Genomic DNA, 20,678 nt, shown 5'->3' on the forward strand with positions numbered 1-20,678 from the left:
GAGAATTGATCGTGGTGGTGCTAAATCTCTATAATAAAACAGGGCAACATATTTGAACGATAACGAGACCTTACTAACAGAAACAAGAAGACCCGTGTGGTATTTTTGAAGAATAAAAAAATTGGTTACAGCTTTGGTTTTCGTGGCCGCGACAAGCCTTGCTATGTTTTGGTTTTGGTTTTTTGTTTTTAAAAGGTTTGCAAATTCATTTGCTGTTACCGATTACAGTGAAATTTGAGAATTGATGAAAACGATGCAGCCGTGGTAATTCAGTAAAGGGAACACAGTGGTGGCTAGCGTGAGCTAATTATTTTGCATTTATAACACGCGAAAGAGTGAAAGAAAGGAAAAAGAAAGCAACAACAGAAGTTACCCTCGCAGCAGTTTCCCCTCTATGTATGACTGTGTGTGGTTTGAATAAAGGATGGCTATTTCATTGTAAAAAAAGGGACGCGGTGGCTCAGTGGGTTAGGACGCTGAGCTTGTCGATCAGAAGGTCGGCAGTTTGGCGGGTCGAATCCCGAGTGCCGCGTAACAGAGTGAGCGCCTGTTACTCGTCCCAGCTTCTGCCAACCTAGCAGTTCGAAAGCACGTAAAAATGCAAGTAGAAAAATAGGGACCACTACGGTGGGAAGGTAACAGCGTTCCGTGCGCCTTTGGCATCTAGTCATGCCGGCCACATGACCACAGAGACGTCCTCGGACAAGCGCTGGCTCTTCAGCATTGAAATGGAGATGAGCACCGGCCCCTAGAGTTGGAAACGACTAGCACACATGTGCGGGGGAACCTTTACCTTTACCTTTATTTCATTGTAAGCATCCTTACACATAATCCACATCTGTGCAGTAGTCCTCCACTTACAAGCCCCAAATTTCCATTGCTAAGCAAGACAGTTTTATCAAGGGAGTTTCGCTCTGTTTTACGACCTTTCTTGCTACAGTTGCACAACTGCAGTTAGCGACCGTGTCACTAACTTAACAACGGGAGTGATTTCCAGTTGTTGCCACAACTGCAGCAACTGCAAATCACGGCAGTTGTTGTTAGCAACACCGTCGCTTAGTGAATCTGGCTTCGAAGTTACAACAGCACAGGGGGGAAAAACCGACGCAACTATTTTTCACGCAAACTGGCTCCGTATTTATGATGGTTGCAGAGTGTCCCCGGGGTCAGATGATCCCCTTTTGCAACTTTCTGACAAGCAAAGTCCACGGGGGAAGCCAGTTTCACTAAACAACAGTGTTAGTCATCCAGCAACTGCAGTGATTCACTTAACAAGGCTGTAAAATAGGGCAGAACTCACTTAAAAACCTGTCTCGCTCAACAACGGAAATTTGGGGCTCTATTGTGGTCATAAGCCGAGGACCACCTGTGTTGCCCTGCAACTAGTTTACTTGATGAAATTGGCTTAATCCAGACTAGAGATTGGGACCCTCCCCATCTCTTCGTTGCCTCCCCCCCTCAAAATGACATTACCTCTGGGTCTCCTTTCCCAAGGTGGAGATCAGCCTCCAGAGCAGCTTGCAGCCTGGCATGAAACTGGAGGTGGCCAACAAGCACAACGTGGACACTTACTGGGTGGCCACCACTATCGCCACGTGTGGCCAGCTGCTGCTGCTGCGCTATTGTGGTTACGAAGACGACCGCCGGGCTGACTTCTGGTGTGACATGATGACGGCGGACCTCCACCCGGTGGGCTGGTGCACGCAGAACAGGAAAGTGTTGATGCCGCCCGACGGTGAGTCAGAGACACTGTAATGAAGAGAAGGGCGAGGGGGGACATGATAGCAGTCTTCCAATATCTCAGGGGCTGCCACAAAGAGGAGGGAGTCAAGCTATTCTCCAAAGCACCTGAAAGCAGGACAAGAATCCTAACGGATGGAAACTCATCAAGGAGACAAGCAACCTAGAACTAAGGAGAAACTTCCTGACAGTTAGAACAATTAACCAGTGGAACAGCCTGCCTCCAGAAGGGGTGAATGCTCCAACACTGGAAGTTTTTAAGAAGAGACTGGACAGCCATTTGTCTGAAATGGTATAGGGTTTCCTGCCTGAGCAGGGGGTTGGACTAGAAGATCTCTAAGGTCCCTTCTGACTCTTTATTCTGTTTCACTTCTCATTCAAGAAGCTTCTTCAGTTCTAATAGGCTGGTGTCTCTGAAGTGGTAGAGCAGGGGTCTTCAAACTTGGTCCTTTTATGACTTGTAGACTTCAATTCCCAGACTTCCTCAGCCAAGCACGCCTGGCTGAGGAATTCTGGGAGTTGGAGTCCACAAGTCATAAAAGGACCAAGTTTGAAGACCCTTGTGGTAGAGGAACTGCTATTTGATTCTCAGATCCCTTGCCAGTTGGTGGTGAACCTCATGGTGACAAAGGAGCTTGATCAAAGTTCTTTCCAATCTTAAAAGCCGGAGGTCGTTTATGAATGGATCTCAAATCTGGATGGTGTGACTTGATCCAGGATGGTGGTTCTCCTGGACCGGGGCTTTCCAAACTAGACAACTTTAAGACTTGTGGATTTTGGCTCCTAGAATTCTCCATCCAGCCATCCAATTGCTAAGTTAGGAACCTGCTGGCACTTGGAATTCTGGGAGTTGAAGTCCACATGTCTTAAAGTTGCCAAGTCTGGAGACCCCGGTCCTAAACGAAAAAAGCAGGGATCTTCAAACTTGGCCCTTTTATAACTTGTGGACTTCAACTCCCAGAATTCCTCAGCCAGGCACGTTGGCTTAGGAATTCTGGGAGTTGAAGTCCACAAGTCATAAAAGGGCCAAGTTTGAAGACCCCTGCTATAGAAAAACATCTGCCTACCTACATCTGGGGAGACCCACAAAGGAGGAAGCCAGTCAAGCAGTGCCTCCCGATTGTCAAGGTTATTAATTTATTAAGTTTCTAGTCCTGGTGATAAAGAGATTTGGAATTCTGGGTATTGTAGCCAGACATATTTAGAATCTATTGACTTTTTAAGTTTTTAAAAGTCAGATGTCTCAGTGTTCTATCCAGGCAATATAAAAGTACATCTTTCCTACCTTATCCCACTCATTTCCGTCTTTTAATTTGTTTTCTCCCATTATGTTTCACTAGACTTGCATCTCCCATTTCAAGCATGTGGCTTTACCCCATAATATCAAAGTGTGGACCAGCCTTGGTTTCCCTTATGAAATGTTCGGCAATCCATCTGGGCCTTTTTAAAATTCCATTTTTATTTTACTTTCTTTCAGAAATGCTTCTGGTTTCCTAGCAACCTCCAAATAACCTGTGGGCAAAGCAAATAATAGCAAGAAAATGTACAATTGGCTTCAGGCGGCAAGAAGCAAGCTAATGGCCCATAACTATTTCTAAATAATATTTTGAGTGCGTTGAAATGCCGAGTGGAAATTTATGGAAGATTTAATGAATACCAATTTTGTGCGAACACAGGGGTTTTTCAGTGGCAGACAAGTTAGTCATAAGAGAAACAGCTAAGAGGGTTTGTTTACAGGACTTAAACGCAGCTAATTTTATCAACTTCTCTAAGCAACCTTGAGACTTGGGCTGTGTATTTGTGTGTGTGTGTGTGTGTGTGTGTGTGTGTGTGTGTGTTGCATTTTGAGCTGAGTCCCTTTCTCTGTTTTCTATGGCCTCTATTAGAGTTCAGCTACTGAAAGCTTTGTTTGCCTTGTGTAATTTGATGAAAATTGTCTCTTTCTCCTCCGCCCCCTGGTGAATGGAGAGATTTATTTTGCAATAAATCTGGGTTAAGGAAATCAATTGGATCCCTTTGGAAAAAGCTGGATTCACAGGGCTATTTTGGGACAGCAGCCAGGAAGGGTACTTAGAAGATACCCCAAAGCAGTGATGGTGAACCTTTTAGAGACCGAGTGCCCAAACGGCAACCCAAAACCCACTTATCAGCACTGCGGTGCCCTGGGGGGTGGGTGGGCAGGGAGGCGCAAAAATGGGCCACCGTGATGCAAGGTGCAAAAAACGGCCGCCGCCGCACCGCAGGGTGCAGATACAAGGCACCGCACCACACAAGAACGGGGCAGGGCTAGTGAGTATCACGCAGGCGCTAGCTCCACCCCATTTGCAGTGCGTGCGTGCGTGCTCGGGGCCCCGTGAGCGCATGCACGCATATAAAATGCTTCCCCCTCCCTTTTCTTCCAGTCCACCAATCGACAATGGTTGGTGACCTCTGCTCTACCACCTCTACTTGAGCTTGTTAGTCGTCCGTTTTGCCTCCTTTGTGCTGGGCGGGGCTCCTGCTCCGGGCGGCGGTGGCGGCCTGATGGACCTACTGCTGGCGGCGGTGGCGCGCGTGCCAACAGAGAGGGCTCTGAGTGCCGCCTCTGGCCCGCGTGCCATAGGTTCGCCACCACTGCCCCAAAGATTGGGGCTCAGAGATGAGTGAGCTTTCCTTGTAAAAGACGTTAAAAAAACAAAGCTGCCAAAACAGAGTCAGTATAGTAAATCTTCTACAAGAAAGGAAGGGAGGATTAGAAGGAAGGGAGGGAAGGAAAGAAGAAAGGGAGGGAGGGATTGGAGGGAAGGAAAGAAGGAAGGAAAGGAGAGAGGGAGGGGGGGAAGCAGAGAAGAAGGGAGGGAGGGAGGGAGGGAGGGAGGAAGGAAGGAAGGAAGGAAGGAAAAGTTGAGGAAGGAAGGAAGGAAGGAAGGAAGGAAGGAAGGAAGGAAGGAAGGAAGGAAGGAAGGAAAAGTTGAGGAAGGAAGGAAGGATGGAAGGAAGGAAGGAAGGAAGGAAGGAAGGAAGGAAGGAAGGAAGGCCTTAGCATAATACAGTATAAGAGAAACTTGACTTTAGCAGTCAAGGAAGGCTCTGGGTGTCCTGGTACATCATAAATTGAAAACTAACGAATACTTCATGAGTCACCACGATAGTATCGTTCAAAATGCAAATGCAATTTGTGGCTATAATATTAGGTTCGCAGAATCCAGACGGTGAGAAATCATTGCCCCGAATCTGTTTAGGAAGCAATGGGCCCAAAATCAAGAAGGACACACGTTGCGATTCTTCCAAGCTCAATTCTTTACTGTTTCACACCCTACAGGCAAACTTTTGCCAAGCTGAAAGGCTCTGTTATTCTCTGCATCTACAACATCCTCTGGGAACGATTGGGGAGAGAGTGTCCTCGCCCTCTTTCTCTCACACGCAATGCCTGGGCTGTGTTGCCTCTTCCTCCGCTAGGATGCAGCCTCTTCAGCTACACGAAGAAAGAGGCTATCGTGTCCTCCAAGTAATCGCATACTTCCTGTTCTGTTTTCAAGCTATCAAAGAGAAATACTCGGACTGGACGGAGTTCCTCATACGTGATTTGACGGGCTCACGAACGGTGCCTGCAAAATTACTAGAAGGTGTAGGTATTGGCTAATTTCTGTTCTCATCTCCTGCTGTGTTTATGGCAGGGGTCTTCAAACGTGGCCCTTTTATAACTTGTGGACTTCAACTCCCAGAATTCCTCAGCCAGGCACGCTGGCTGAGGAATTCTGGGAGTTGAAGTCCACAAGTCATAAAAGGGCCAAGTTTGAAAACCCTTGTCTTAAGGGGTTGCCATAAAGAAGAGAGAGGTTAACCTATTCTCCAAAGCACCTGAAGGCAGGACAAAGAAGCAAGGGATGGAAAGTAACCAAAGAGAGAAGCAACCTAGAACAAAAGAGAAATTTCCTGATTATTAGGACAATTAATCAGCGGAACAACCTGCCTCCAGACGTTGTGGGTGCTCCAACAATGGAGTTTTTAAAGAAGAGGCTGGACAGCCATTTGTCTGCAATGGTATAAGGCAGGGGTCTTCAAACTTGGCCCTTTTATGACTTGTGGACTTCAACTTCCAGAATTCTTCAGGCAGGTACGCTGGCTGAGGAATTCTGGGAGTTGAAGTCCACAAGTCATAAAAGGGCCAAGTTTGAAGACCCCTGGTTTACGGTATTGTTTAGGTGTGCCACTTCCTGTTTCAAACTCGGCAGAAAATGAAGAAAGGAATATTTGCTCCTACAGGTGGTCTTCGGCCTACAGCCACAACTGAGTCCCAAATTTTTGTTGCTAAGCAAGACAGTTAAGTGCATATATATATATATTTGGTGTTTTTTCCTAAGCACCCGGTCTACCCAAATATATATATATATATAAAAATCAGGTTGGAGATGAATGATTATGGAGAAATGGTTTCTTGTTTTTCTAGAAGGATTTTTTTTAAATTTATTGATTATTAAATTTATTGGCCGCCTATCTTACTATAATTAATGCCTAACAGGAATAAAATGAGGAGGCAAATGGGATGGCAAGTGTAGCATGGAGGACAGAGGAAAAATGATTTCCTAGGAGTGTGGGTAGACGGAAATTTTGGTGATTTTCTAAGTATTTTGCTAAGAGGAGTTGTTCCATGAAGTTTAAAAGAAGGAGTTTTGCTTCTGTTCAAACAGCCTCTGCGAGGGAAAAATGCTGTAGACCTCATTACGGTGGGTTCCTTAATAGAGCTACAGGATGGCCAGAGTCCCTTTCAGTTCTGGGTAGTGAGCGTGGTGGAGAATGTCGGCGGAAGATTGCGCCTTCGCTATGCAGGATTGGAGGAAACAGAGTCTTACGACCAGTGGCTGTTTTACTTGGATTGTAGACTTCGACCGGTGGGCTGGTGTCAGGAGAATAAATACCAGCTGGAACCACCTGCAGGTACTAGAAAGTACTATCCATTCACCTGTCATCTACCCAGGTATCCATCTATCCATCTAACCAACCATCCATCCAACTATGAATAAATCCATCCATTCATTAATTAGTCCATTCCATCCATCCATCTGTGCATAAATCCATCCATTCATTAATTAGTCCATTCCATCCATCCATAAATTCATCCATCCATCTAACCAATCATCCATCCATCCATCTATGCATAAATCCATCCATGCATTAATCAGACCATCCATCTATCCATAAATGCATCCATCCTTCCATCCATCCACTTATGTACTGTATAAATCCATCCATCCATCCATCTTTCCATCCATCCATGCATAAATCCAACCTTCCGTCCAACTATCCATGCACCTAACCAATATGCATCCATGATTCCATGCATGCATAAATCCATCCATTTATCCTTCCTTCCATCTAACCAGCCATTCATTCATCCATCCATGCAACCCTACATCCATCTACCCAATCTTCCATCCAGCAATCCATCTTACCAACATGCATCCATACTCCCATCCATCCATCCATCTAGCCAGTCAACCATCTATCTATCCACACATCCATCTATCTTGCATGCACCCATCTTTCCACCCATCCACCCACCCACCCACCAGTCTAACCAACCATACATCCATGCTTCCATTGATTGATCCTTCCTTCCTTCCTTCCTTCCTTCCTTCCTTCCTTCCTTCCTTCCTTCCTTCCTTCCTTCCTTCCTTCCTTCCTCCCTTCCCTTCCCTTCCCTTCCCTTCCCTTCCCTTCCATTCCATTCCATTCCATTCCATTCCATCTAACCAACCAACCATCTATCTATCCACATATCCATCTCTTGCACCCAGCCATCCGTCTAACCATACATCCATACTTACTTACATCCTTCCTTCCTTCCTTCCAACCAACCAACCAACCAACCATTCATCTATCTATCCACACATCCATCAATCTTGCATCCACCCATCCACTCACCCGTCTGTCCATCCACCTAACCAGTGCTTTTTTTGTGAAAGAAAAAGGTGCCGGAACTCACACATGTCATACAACCCGCCTTGCCTACCCTACAAGGTTCCATCCAAAAAAGGTGCCGGAACTCCGTTCTGAGCGTTCTATGAGAAAAAAAGCCCTGCACCTACCCATCCATCCATCCATCCATCCAAGGTGTTAATGTCATTTGGTTCATCTTGAGAAAAGCTAAATGAGGTCAGAAGTGAGTGGAGGCCAAGGCAATCTCAGGCTGGGTGGATGCTAGATTGGAAATGAAAAAGCACGCACAGAAAAACGGAACAAAATCCACTCCACCCTAGAAAAAAGACTACTGTTGCTCAGAAAACAAACTTGAAGTGTCTCAAAGTCAACAGGAGCCAACTTAGCTCAAAGGAATCTTCATTTAAGGCAGGGGTCTTCAAACCTGGCCCTTTTATGACTTGTGGACTTCAACTCCCAGAATTCCTCAGTTGGCCATTTTGATGGAACTGCAGGCTTGGATCCAGACCAGAGGTCTTCAAACCTGGGCCTTTTATGACTTGTGGACTTCAACTCCCAGAATTCCTCAGCCAGGCATGTGTGGAAGACCCCTGATTTACAGCAAAAACATCTGCATGTCTTTGGCAGATCTTGAAAAGCTAAGCTGGATTAAACAGTGGGATGTGTGGAGGGGCTATGATTTTCCTGGAAGAAACAGATGAATCTCTTCGTGTGGCCATCGATCTTCTTTTGAAACTTAATAAAGTCTTATTTTAAAATAAAATAAAATGAAGAGACAAACTTGATTCAAGGGAGCTTTTACTTCCCTAACCCAGGGGTAGGCAACCTCAGCTCTTTTATGACTCATGGACTTCAACTCCCAGAATTCCTGAGTCAGCTGAATTCTGGGAGTTGAAGTCCATGAGTCATAAAAGAGCCGAGGTTGCCTACCCCTGCCCTAACCTTATTTTAGACAGCTGCCTCCTGTCTACAACATGGATTTTAAAATGCGGTGACTTTGCTTTGCCAAGTTTCCTTTCCCCTGTTTTTGACATCAGGCTGGCTGGCTGGGGAATCCTGGGAGTTGTAGTTCACCCTTTTTTTAAAAAAAAATTGAGAAACACTGCTATGAAACCAGCCAGATTATAGCTGCAGCTGAGGGATCCCCGGTTTTTTTTTTTCTCACCGAAGGAGCTTCTTCGGAGCTGCTGCAAGAAAGCCAACGTGGTGCCAGGCGTCTGAGCTTTTTGTCTTCATTAACAATTAAATTGACTTCTCTTTCTCTGCAGAGTTAAGCCAGGCTTCCTCAAATCAAATGACCCCCTTCACTTTCCCCGTGCTTTTCTGGACGTGGCTTGGAGGAGTGACGGCATCAACTGAGCGAAGGAGACAATGTCTAAATAGTTTTGCTTAAAATGCTACAGGGAACGCCGCCCCACCCCACCGCCCAGTTTAAACTCCACAAACTTTGTTCAGTTCAAAAGAAACGCTATAGCCAGATATTTGGGAAAAGTGCAAATGTAAAGATTTAATACAGGCGGTCCTCGATTTACAGTAGTTCATTTAGTGACCGAACTTACACCGGCACTGAAAAAAAGTGACTTAAGACTGTTTTTCACGCTTTGTGACCGTTGCAGCATCCCCAGGGGTCATGGGATCAAAATTCAGACGCTTGGCAACCCACTCATATTGTGTGTCCCGGGATCACGGGATCCCCTTTTGCGACCTTCTGACAAAGCAAAGTCCGTGGGGAAGCCGGATTCATTTAACAACCGTATTCCTAACTGAACAACTGCAGCGGTTCGTTTAAGAGCTGTGGCAGGCAAGGTCGTAAAACGGGGCAAAACTCACTGAACAAAGGTCTCACTTAGCAACAGATATTTTGGGTTCAGTTGTGGTCGTAAGTCGAGGACCGCCTGTTATCCGCATGCAGGATCGTTGAATGTGTGCAGCCAGCTTAATCGGTTGCGGGATTTCCCGGGCTTTTTTCTGCAGAAATCTCTTCTCTGAAGACCACGTCTGAATGGCGGACAGCCCTAACCACAGCTCTGACCGAGGCAGAGAAACATTCCCTTCCCATGGAAGTCTTTAAGGTAAACCTTAATAAAACCCTGATTTCTTTGTAGTAAACCATTATTTCTCCTTTGAGCCATTTAAATGGCTGCCCTGCCATCCTCCTTTGCTTTTCAGATTTGAATCTAGCCAGGGATAATTTAGCACTGGGAATGGTAGATATTCCTTCTTAAAGTTTTGTTTTCTTCTCTCTGTCTTCCTCCTTCCCTCCCTCCCTCCCTCTCGTTCTTTCCCTCCCTCTCTCTGTCTCTCCCTCCCCCTTTCTCCCTCCCTCTCTCACTCTTTCCCTCCCTCTCTCTGTCTCTTCCTCTCTCCCACCCACTTCCTCCTTCCCTCTCTCTCCCTCCTCTCTCTCTCACTCTTTCCCTCCCTCCTTCCCTCTCCCACTCTTTTCCTCCCTCTCCCTCTCTCTCGCTCTTTCCCTCCCTCCCACTCTTTCCCTCCTCTCTCTCCCTCCGTCCTTCTCTCTCCCTCATTCTTTCCCTCCCTCCCTCCCTCTCTTTTTCTCCCCCCCCCTCTCTCACACACACAGGGGGTCCAACCTTGGCACCTTTAAGACACGTGAACTTCAACTCATGCTGGCTGGGGAATTCTGGGAGTTGAAGTTCACAGGTCTTAAAGGTGCCAAGGTTGGACACTTCTGGTCTAATGAAGCCAGCCTACTTGTCAGCTGCACACCCAGGAATTTGATGCTGGTAGCCTTCTCTACAGGTGAATCGTTAATGCACAGAGTAGTAGTAAGTCGAGGACTATCTCTGGCAGGATGGACCAAACATCTTGGCCATGAGGCCAAAGTTCTCAACATCTCTTTCCCAGGATCACGCCGATCTGAGGGAGCACTCGTTTACAGTCGGGATGAAGCTGGAAGCGGTGGATCAACGGGAACCAGCCACGATTTGCCCAGCTACTATAACCAAGGTGAGGACACCAAAATGGAATTGAGAATTAAAATCAGTTCTTTTGCAGCTGAGGTAAAGCATGAGGGTTTGAGGTTTCCTAGGAATGCTCCAACATTTAGATTACCTTGCTAGGCTCCAAACATGGGACAAATCTTATTTCCTGTTTCAGCCTAACCCAAGGCCATCCACAGACAGTAGTCACAGCAGTGACAGCTCATATTTGTGTAAATCTTTTGGTTTTGCTAACAAAGAATTAAAAGAAATACACACACACACACACACACACACACACACACACACATATACATACATACACATACATGACAAATCTTATTTCCTGTTTCAGCCTAACCCAAGGCCATCCACAGACAGTAGTCACAGCAGTGACAGCTCATATTTGTGTAAATCTTTTGGTTTTGCTAACAAAGAATTAAAAGAAATACACACATACATACACACACACACACACACACACAAACACACACACACACACACACACACACACACACACACACACATATATATATATATATATATATATATATATATATATATATATATATATATATATATATATATATATATATATATATATATATATATATATATATATATATATATATATATATATATGTGTAGATCTAGAGTCTCGGGTTTCTTCCCGCGTTCCTTTCATCTTCAGAAAGTTGTGGCGACGTTTCGACGAAATCCCATCCGTCATCATCAGGCCGGAGTGTTCCTCCTGCTGCTTCCAGGAGCAATGCGTGGTCTGGCTGTTCCTTTCCTTCCAACTGCCGGTGGGGCTGTGTTCTGACTGGGTGGAGGCGTGGCTGCTTTCTGATTGGGTGGGGGTGTCCTCCGACTGGGTGGAGGCGTGGTTGTCTTCTGATTGAGTGGAGGCATGGCTGTCTTCTGATTGGGTGGATGCGTGGTTGTCTTCTGATTGGTTGGAGGCGTGGCTGTCTTCTGATTGGGAGGGGTGTGTTCTGAATGGGTGGGGTTTTTTGTTGTGTTGTAATATCCTGAGTGTTGTGATTTGGTGTCCTGAGGAGTGGGCTGTGTAGTGGCCTCCAGAGCTTTGGTTTGGCTCCGAGTTCGAGGACCTGCTATGTATCTCTGGTATGGGTCAGTCAGGTTCGTGTGAGCGTTCTTCTGCTTGGGTGATGGCACTTTTGCTTGACTTGTTCTGTCTTCTGTGTGGGAGAGTTTTTGTTCTGGGTGTGGATGAGTCTTGCTGGGGCTGGTGGCATTTGGGGTTGTTTGTTGGTTTTTTAAATCCTTGTTTGCTGAAATTCGTTTCTCTATCAATGCTGGTTTCCAAATGGCATGTAAGCGGGAGGTGTCGTCTCGCTTGTTCATACTGTCTGGGTGTTTTTCTATTTCAATGGCTTCTCTGATTATTCTGCTATTGAGATGTTCTATTTTGGCGATTGTTTTTGTACCTTCAAAATTGATGTTGTGTCCCGTAGTGTTTATGTGTTGTACTAGTGAAGATGTGTGATCTTTCTTCTGTACTGAGTTCTTATGTTCTTCTACACGTACCTCTATTCTTCTGTTAGTCTGTCCGATGTATGTTGCTGGACAGGAGGCGCATGGGATTTGGTATATGCCCTGGTTTTCCAGTTCTATTTTGTCTTTGGGATTTCTCAGGATGGTTGATATCTTTCTGTCAGTGTTAAATGCGGTTTTGATGTTATGTTTGCGTAGTACTTTACTGATTTTGTCGGTTGTTCCTTTTATGTAGGGCAAGATGGCTCGTCCGTTGTTCTGTTCTTCTTCTTGGATGTTTTTCTGTTTCGGAGTCCCCTGCTGAATCATATTGGTGATTTTGTTTTTTTGGAACTTGTTTGCTGTCAATATGTCTGTCAGGGTGTGTAGTTCTGTTTGTATATGTGTTTCATCTGCAAGGCGTCTGGTTCTTGTTATTAGTGTTTTGGCTACTGAATTTATTTGTGCTGGGTGATGATGTGATTGCGCATTGAGGTAACGGTTGGTGTGTGTTTTCTTTCGGTAGACTGTGTGTCCTAGGGTGCCGTTTTGTTTTTTGTATATAAGTACATCCAGGAAAGGTAACTGGTTGTTTGTTTCAATCTCCATGGTGAATTTTATTTTGGGATGTAGGCTGTTCAGGTGTGTTAGGAAGTTTTCTAGCTCCTTTCTTCCATGGGGCCAGATCACGAAGGTGTCATCCACATATCTGAGCCACAGTTTTGGTTTGTTTGTAGTCTTTTCCAGAGCGTTAGTTTCAAATTCTTCCATGAAAAGGTTGGCGATAACTGGTGATAGAGGGGATCCCATTGGTGCGCCTTCTATTTGTTTGTATCTCTGGCCTCTGTGTATGAAGTATGTGTTTGATAAGCAGTGTTCTGCTAGTTCTATAATATGGTTTGGTGGTTGGTATTTGCTTCTTATTGTTGATAGAGCTTCTTGGACTGGCACCTGGGTGAATAGTGATACCACATCGAAGCTGACTAGCAAGTCTTTTTGGTCTATCTGTAGATTTTTCACTAATTCTATAAAGTGGTATGAGTTTTGGACATATGAAGCTGCCATTTCTGCTTGAGGTTGTAATTGTTTTGCTAGGTATTTAGCTAAGTTTTGTAGTGGTGAGCCTATAGAACTTACTATGGGTCTTAGTGGGATTCCATCTTTGTGTATTTTGGGGAGGCCATATAGTTTTGGGCATCTGGATGACTTCTCCCTAGGAATGATTGTTTGTTGGATTTCTTGGCTTATAGAAGTTGATTTTATCTTTTTCTTGGTGGTCTTTTCTAGATAGGTTGTGGGATCTGTATATATAGGTTTGTATGTAGTTTCTTTGAGTAAGTTGGACAGTTTCTCTTCATAGTCTGATGTGTCCATTACCACTGTAGCATTGCCTTTATCTTAGGTTTTGCAATGCTACTTGTTCTTCTTTTGTTAGGTTGCTTTTGGGTGGTTTGCTTGTGCATAGGATGTGGGTGACTTCATGTCTGACTTGGTCTGCTTCATCTGCATTGAGTTTAGTTAAGCTGGTTTCAACTCCACATATGATGGTTTCTGTGGGAATTTTCTTTGGTGCAACAGCGAAGTTGAAACCTTTTGCTAGGACGTTTGTTTCTGCTGTTGTTAGTCTTCTGTGGGAGATGTTATGCACTACTTGTTGTAGATGTTGTTGTGATGTGGTTGTTTGGTTGTTGTAGTTCTCTAATTGTTTGAGTTTCTTTGAATGTCTGTTGTTTTTATAGATGGTCTCTGTTTCTGCTCTCCAAACCGCCAGTTGTTTCACTTTGTCCCATAGTATCGGGTGAATAATGTTGCTGAGTTTGAGATGTAATGTTAGTAGGTCCTTGTTTGTTTGGTCTAATTGAAATCTTTTATTGTGGAGTTCATTTCTTAGTAATGCCATTTCTGTTCTTCTTAGAATGCGTTTGGTTGAAGTGGTATTGATGTGGAATTTCAATTTGAAACAATTTGGTCTTATATTTTGGTCTCGACATTGGCATAGGAAAGGTATGTCACTTAGTATTCTTGCTCTTCGTACTTCTGACTTTTCGTAAGTCCTGGTTAGTTGGTAGATGTCCTCCCCGTAGAGGTATGATATTTGTTTTTGTAGATTCTCGCGGGTGTCTGTATGTGTAGATCTAGAGTCTCGGGTTTCTTCCCGCGTTCCTTTCATCTTCAGAAAGTTGTGGCGACGTTTCGACGAAATCCCATCCGTCATCATCAGGCCGGAGTGTTCCTCCTGCTGCTTCCAGGAGCAATGCGTGGTCTGGCTGTTCCTTTCCTTCCAACTGCCGGTGGGGCTGTGTTCTGACTGGGTGGAGGCGTGGCTGCTTTCTGATTGGGTGGGGGTGTCCTCCGACTGGGTGGAGGCGTGGTTGTCTTCTGATTGAGTGGAGGCGTGGCTGTCTTCTGATTGGGTGGATGCGTGGTTGTCTTCTGATTGGTTGGAGGCGTGGCTGTCTTCTGATTGGGAGGGGTGTGTTCTGAATGGGTGGGGTTTTTTGTTGTGTTGTAATATCCTGAGTGTTGTGATTTGGTGTCCTGAGGAGTGGGCTGTGTAGTGGCCTCCAGAGCTTTGGTTTGGCTCCGAGTTCGAGGACCTGCTATGTATCTCTGGTATGGGTCAGTCAGGTTCGTGTGAGCGTTCTTCTGCTTGGGTGATGGCACTTTTGCTTGACTTGTTCTGTCTTCTGTGTGGGAGAGTTTTTGTTCTGGGTGTGGATGAGTCTTGCTGGGGCTGGTGGCATTTGGGGTTGTTTGTTGGTTTTTTAAATCCTTGTTTGCTGAAATTCGTTTCTCTATCAATGCTGGTTTCCAAATGGCATGTAAGCGGGAGGTGTCGTCTCGCTTGTTCATACTGTCTGGGTGTTTTTCTATTTCAATGGCTTCTCTGATTATTCTGCTATTGAGATGTTCTATTTTGGCGATTGTTTTTGTACCTTCAAAATTGATGTTGTGTCCCGTAGTGTTTATGTGTTGTACTAGTGAAGATGTGTGATCTTTCTTCTGTACTGAGTTCTTATGTTCTTCTACACGTACCTCTATTCTTCTGTTAGTCTGTCCGATGTATGTTGCTGGACAGGAGGCGCATGGGATTTGGTATATGCCCTGGTTTTCCAGTTCTATTTTGTCTTTGGGATTTCTCAGGATGGTTGATATCTTTCTGTCAGTGTTAAATGCGGTTTTGATGTTATGTTTGCGTAGTACTTTACTGATTTTGTCGGTTGTTCCTTTTATGTAGGGCAAGATGGCTCGTCCGTTGTTCTGTTCTTCTTCTTGGATGTTTTTCTGTTTCGGAGTCCCCTGCTGAATCATATTGGTGATTTTGTTTTTTTGGAACTTGTTTGCTGTCAATATGTCTGTCAGGGTGTGTAGTTCTGTTTGTATATGTGTTTCATCTGCAAGGCGTCTGGTTCTTGTTATTAGTGTTTTGGCTACTGAATTTATTTGTGCTGGGTGATGATGTGATTGCGCATTGAGGTAACGGTTGGTGTGTGTTTTCTTTCGGTAGACTGTGTGTCCTAGGGTGCCGTTTTGTTTTTTGTATATAAGTACATCCAGGAAAGGTAACTGGTTGTTTGTTTCAATCTCCATGGTGAATTTTATTTTGGGATGTAGGCTGTTCAGGTGTGTTAGGAAGTTTTCTAGCTCCTTTCTTCCATGGGGCCAGATCACGAAGGTGTCATCCACATATCTGAGCCACAGTTTTGGTTTGTTTGTAGTCTTTTCCAGAGCGTTAGTTTCAAATTCTTCCATGAAAAGGTTGGCGATAACTGGTGATAGAGGGGATCCCATTGGTGCGCCTTCTATTTGTTTGTATCTCTGGCCTCTGTGTATGAAGTATGTGTTTGATAAGCAGTGTTCTGCTAGTTCTATAATATGGTTTGGTGGTTGGTATTTGCTTCTTATTGTTGATAGAGCTTCTTGGACTGGCACCTGGGTGAATAGTGATACCACATCGAAGCTGACTAGCAAGTCTTTTTGGTCTATCTGTAGATTTTTCACTAATTCTATAAAGTGGTATGAGTTTTGGACATATGAAGCTGCCATTTCTGCTTGAGGTTGTAATTGTTTTGCTAGGTATTTAGCTAAGTTTTGTAGTGGTGAGCCTATAGAACTTACTATGGGTCTTAGTGGGATTCCATCTTTGTGTATTTTGGGGAGGCCATATAGTTTTGGGCATCTGGATGACTTCTCCCTAGGAATGATTGTTTGTTGGATTTCTTGGCTTATAGAAGTTGATTTTATCTTTTTCTTGGTGGTCTTTTCTAGATAGGTTGTGGGATCTGTATATATAGGTTTGTATGTAGTTTCTTTGAGTAAGTTGGACAGTTTCTCTTCATAGTCTGATGTGTCCATTACCACTGTAGCATTGCCTTTATCTTAGGTTTTGCAATGCTACTTGTTCTTCTTTTGTTAGGTTGCTTTTGGGTGGTTTGCTTGTGCATAGGATGTGGGTGACTTCATGTCTGACTTGGTCTGCTTCATCTGCATTGAGTTTAGTTAAGCTGGTTTCAACTCCACATATGATGGTTTCTGTGGGAATTTTCTTTGGTGCAACAGCGAAGTTGAAACCTTTTGCTAGGACGTTTGTTTCTGCTGTTGTTAGTCTTCTGTGGGAGATGTTATGCACTACTTGTTGTAGATGTTGTTGTGATGTGGTTGTTTGGTTGTTGTAGTTCTCTAATTGTTTGAGTTTCTTTGAATGTCTGTTGTTTTTATAGATGGTCTCTGTTTCTGCTCTCCAAACCGCCAGTTGTTTCACTTTGTCCCATAGTATCGGGTGAATAATGTTGCTGAGTTTGAGATGTAATGTTAGTAGGTCCTTGTTTGTTTGGTCTAATTGAAATCTTTTATTGTGGAGTTCATTTCTTAGTAATGCCATTTCTGTTCTTCTTAGAATGCGTTTGGTTGAAGTGGTATTGATGTGGAATTTCAATTTGAAACAATTTGGTCTTATATTTTGGTCTCGACATTGGCATAGGAAAGGTATGTCACTTAGTATTCTTGCTCTTCGTACTTCTGACTTTTCGTAAGTCCTGGTTAGTTGGTAGATGTCCTCCCCGTAGAGTTATGATATTTGTTTTCGTAGATTCTCGCGGGTGTCTGTATGTGTAGATCTAGAGTCTCGGGTTTCTTCCCGCGTTCCTTTCATCTTCAGAAAGTTGTGGCGACGTTTCGACGAAATCCCATCCGTCATCATCAGGCCGGAGTGTTCCTCCTGCTGCTTCCAGGAGCAATGCGTGGTCTGGCTGTTCCTTTCCTTCCAACTGCCGGTGGGGCTGTGTTCTGACTGGGTGGAGGCGTGGCTGCTTTCTGATTGGGTGGGGGTGTCCTCCGACTGGGTGGAGGCGTGGTTGTCTTCTGATTGAGTGGAGGCGTGGCTGTCTTCTGATTGGGTGGATGCGTGGTTGTCTTCTGATTGGTTGGAGGCGTGGCTGTCTTCTGATTGGGAGGGGTGTGTTCTGAATGGGTGGGGTTTTTTGTTGTGTTGTAATATCCTGAGTGTTGTGATTTGGTGTCCTGAGGAGTGGGCTGTGTAGTGGCCTCCAGAGCTTTGGTTTGGCTCCGAGTTCGAGGACCTGCTATGTATCTCTGGTATGGGTCAGTCAGGTTCGTGTGAGCGTTCTTCTGCTTGGGTGATGGCACTTTTGCTTGACTTGTTCTGTCTTCTGTGTGGGAGAGTTTTTGTTCTGGGTGTGGATGAGTCTTGCTGGGGCTGGTGGCATTTGGGGTTGTTTGTTGGTTTTTTAAATCCTTGTTTGCTGAAATTCGTTTCTCTATCAATGCTGGTTTCCAAATGGCATGTAAGCGGGAGGTGTCGTCTCGCTTGTTCATACTGTCTGGGTGTTTTTCTATTTCAATGGCTTCTCTGATTATTCTGCTATTGAGATGTTCTATTTTGGCGATTGTTTTTGTACCTTCAAAATTGATGTTGTGTCCCGTAGTGTTTATGTGTTGTACTAGTGAAGATGTGTGATCTTTCTTCTGTACTGAGTTCTTATGTTCTTCTACACGTACCTCTATTCTTCTGTTAGTCTGTCCGATGTATGTTGCTGGACAGGAGGCGCATGGGATTTGGTATATGCCCTGGTTTTCCAGTTCTATTTTGTCTTTGGGATTTCTCAGGATGGTTGATATCTTTCTGTCAGTGTTAAATGCGGTTTTGATGTTATGTTTGCGTAGTACTTTACTGATTTTGTCGGTTGTTCCTTTTATGTAGGGCAAGATGGCTCGTCCGTTGTTCTGTTCTTCTTCTTGGATGTTTTTCTGTTTCGGAGTCCCCTGCTGAATCATATTGGTGATTTTGTTTTTTGGGAACTTGTTTGCTGTCAATATGTCTGTCAGGGTGTGTAGTTCTGTTTGTATATGTGTTTCATCTGCAAGGCGTCTGGTTCTTGTTATTAGTGTTTTGGCTACTGAATTTATTTGTGCTGGGTGATGATGTGATTGCGCATTGAGGTAACGGTTGGTGTGTGTTTTCTTTCGGTAGACTGTGTGTCCTAGGGTGCCGTTTTGTTTTTTGTATATAAGTACATCCAGGAAAGGTAACTGGTTGTTTGTTTCAATCTCCATGGTGAATTTTATTTTGGGATGTAGGCTGTTCAGGTGTGTTAGGAAGTTTTCTAGCTCCTTTCTTCCATGGGGCCAGATCACGAAGGTGTCATCCACATATCTGAGCCACAGTTTTGGTTTGTTAGCTAGAAATCTACAGATAGACCAAAAAGACTTGCTAGTCAGCTTCGATGTGGTATCACTATTCACCCAGGTGCCAGTCCAAGAAGCTCTATCAACAATAAGAAGCAAATACCAACCACCAAACCATATTATAGAACTAGCAGAACACTGCTTATCAAACACATACTTCATACACAGAGGCCAGAGATACAAACAAATAGAAGGCGCACCAATGGGATCCCCTCTATCACCAGTTATCGCCAACCTTTTCATGGAAGAATTTGAAACTAACGCTCTGGAAAAGACTACAAACAAACCAAAACTGTGGCTCAGATATGTGGATGACACCTTCGTGATCTGGCCCCATGGAAGAAAGGAGCTAGAAAACTTCCTAACACACCTGAACAGCCTACATCCCAAAATAAAATTCACCATGGAGATTGAAACAAACAACCAGTTACCTTTCCTGGATGTACTTATATACAAAAAACAAAACGGCACCCTAGGACACACAGTCTACCGAAAGAAAACACACACCAACCGTTACCTCAATGCGCAATCACATCATCACCCAGCACAAATAAATTCAGTAGCCAAAACACTAATAACAAGAACCAGACGCCTTGCAGATGAAACACATATACAAACAGAACTACACACCCTGACAGACATATTGACAGCAAACAAGTTCCCAAAAAACAAAATCACCAATATGATTCAGCAGGGGACTCCGAAACAGAAAAACATCCAAGAAGAAGAACAGAACAACGGACGAGCCATCTTGCCCTACATAAAAGGAACAACCGACAAAATCAGTAAAGTACTACGCAAACATAACATCAAAACCGCATTTAACACTGACAGAAAGATATCAACCATCCTGAGAAATCCCAAAGACAAAATAGAACTGGAAAACCAGGGCATATACCAAATCCCATGCGCCTCCTGTCCAGCAACATACATCGGACAGACTAACAGAAGAATAGAGGTACGTGTAGAAGAACATAAGAACTCAGTACAGAAGAAAGATCACACATCTTCACTAGTACAACACATAAACACTACGGGACACAACATCAATTTTGAAGGTACAAAAACAATCGCCAAAATAGAACATCTCAATAGCAGAATAATCAGAGAAGCCATTGAAATAGAAAAACACCCAGACAGTATGAACAAGCGAGACGACACCTCCCGCTTACATGCCATTTGGAAACCAGCATTGATAGAGAAACGAATTTCAGCAAACAAGGATTTAAAAAACCAACAAACAACCCCAAATGCCACCAGCCCCAGCAAGACTCATCCACACCCAGAACAAAAACTCTCCCACACAGAAGACAGAACAAGTCAAGCAAAAGTGCCATCACCCAAGCAGAAGAACGCTCACACGAACCTGACTGACCCATACCAGAGATACATAGCAGGTCCTCGAACTCGGAGCCAAACCAAAGCTCTGGAGGCCACTACACAGCCCACTCCTCAGGACACCAAATCACAACACTCAGGATATTACAACACAACAAAAAACCCCACCCATTCAGAACACACCCCTCCCAATCAGAAGACAGCCACGCCTCCAACCAATCAGAAGACAACCACGCATCCACCCAATCAGAAGACAGCCACGCCTCCACTCAATCAGAAGACAACCACGCCTCCACCCAGTCGGAGGACACCCCCACCCAATCAGAAAGCAGCCACGCCTCCACCCAGTCAGAACACAGCCCCACCGGCAGTTGGAAGGAAAGGAACAGCCAGACCACGCATTGCTCCTGGAAGCAGCAGGAGGAACACTCCGGCCTGATGATGACGGATGGGATTTCGTCGAAACGTCGCCACAACTTTCTGAAGATGAAAGGAACGCGGGAAGAAACCCGAGACTCTAGATCTACACATACAGAC

The 20,678-nt window shown here is 44.6% G+C and overlaps 1 protein-coding gene across 1 annotated transcript in view; it reads left to right on the plus strand.

The window, feature by feature from the left end:
- Positions 1-20,678, plus strand: part of SFMBT2 (Scm like with four mbt domains 2) — an 81,192-nt gene that overhangs the window by 14,520 nt on the left and 45,994 nt on the right. The window contains exons 4-8 of the mRNA XM_081330670.1: positions 1,495-1,735; positions 5,259-5,347; positions 6,411-6,657; positions 9,634-9,731; positions 10,528-10,629. Of these exons, the coding sequence (XP_081186796.1) occupies positions 1,495-1,735; positions 5,259-5,347; positions 6,411-6,657; positions 9,634-9,731; positions 10,528-10,629 (777 nt within the window). The remainder of the gene's footprint in view (positions 1-1,494; positions 1,736-5,258; positions 5,348-6,410; positions 6,658-9,633; positions 9,732-10,527; positions 10,630-20,678) is intronic.

This window comes from Vipera berus (genome assembly GCF_964194415.1).
Source record: "Vipera berus genome assembly, chromosome: 6".
Taxonomy (NCBI): domain Eukaryota; kingdom Metazoa; phylum Chordata; class Lepidosauria; order Squamata; family Viperidae; genus Vipera; species Vipera berus.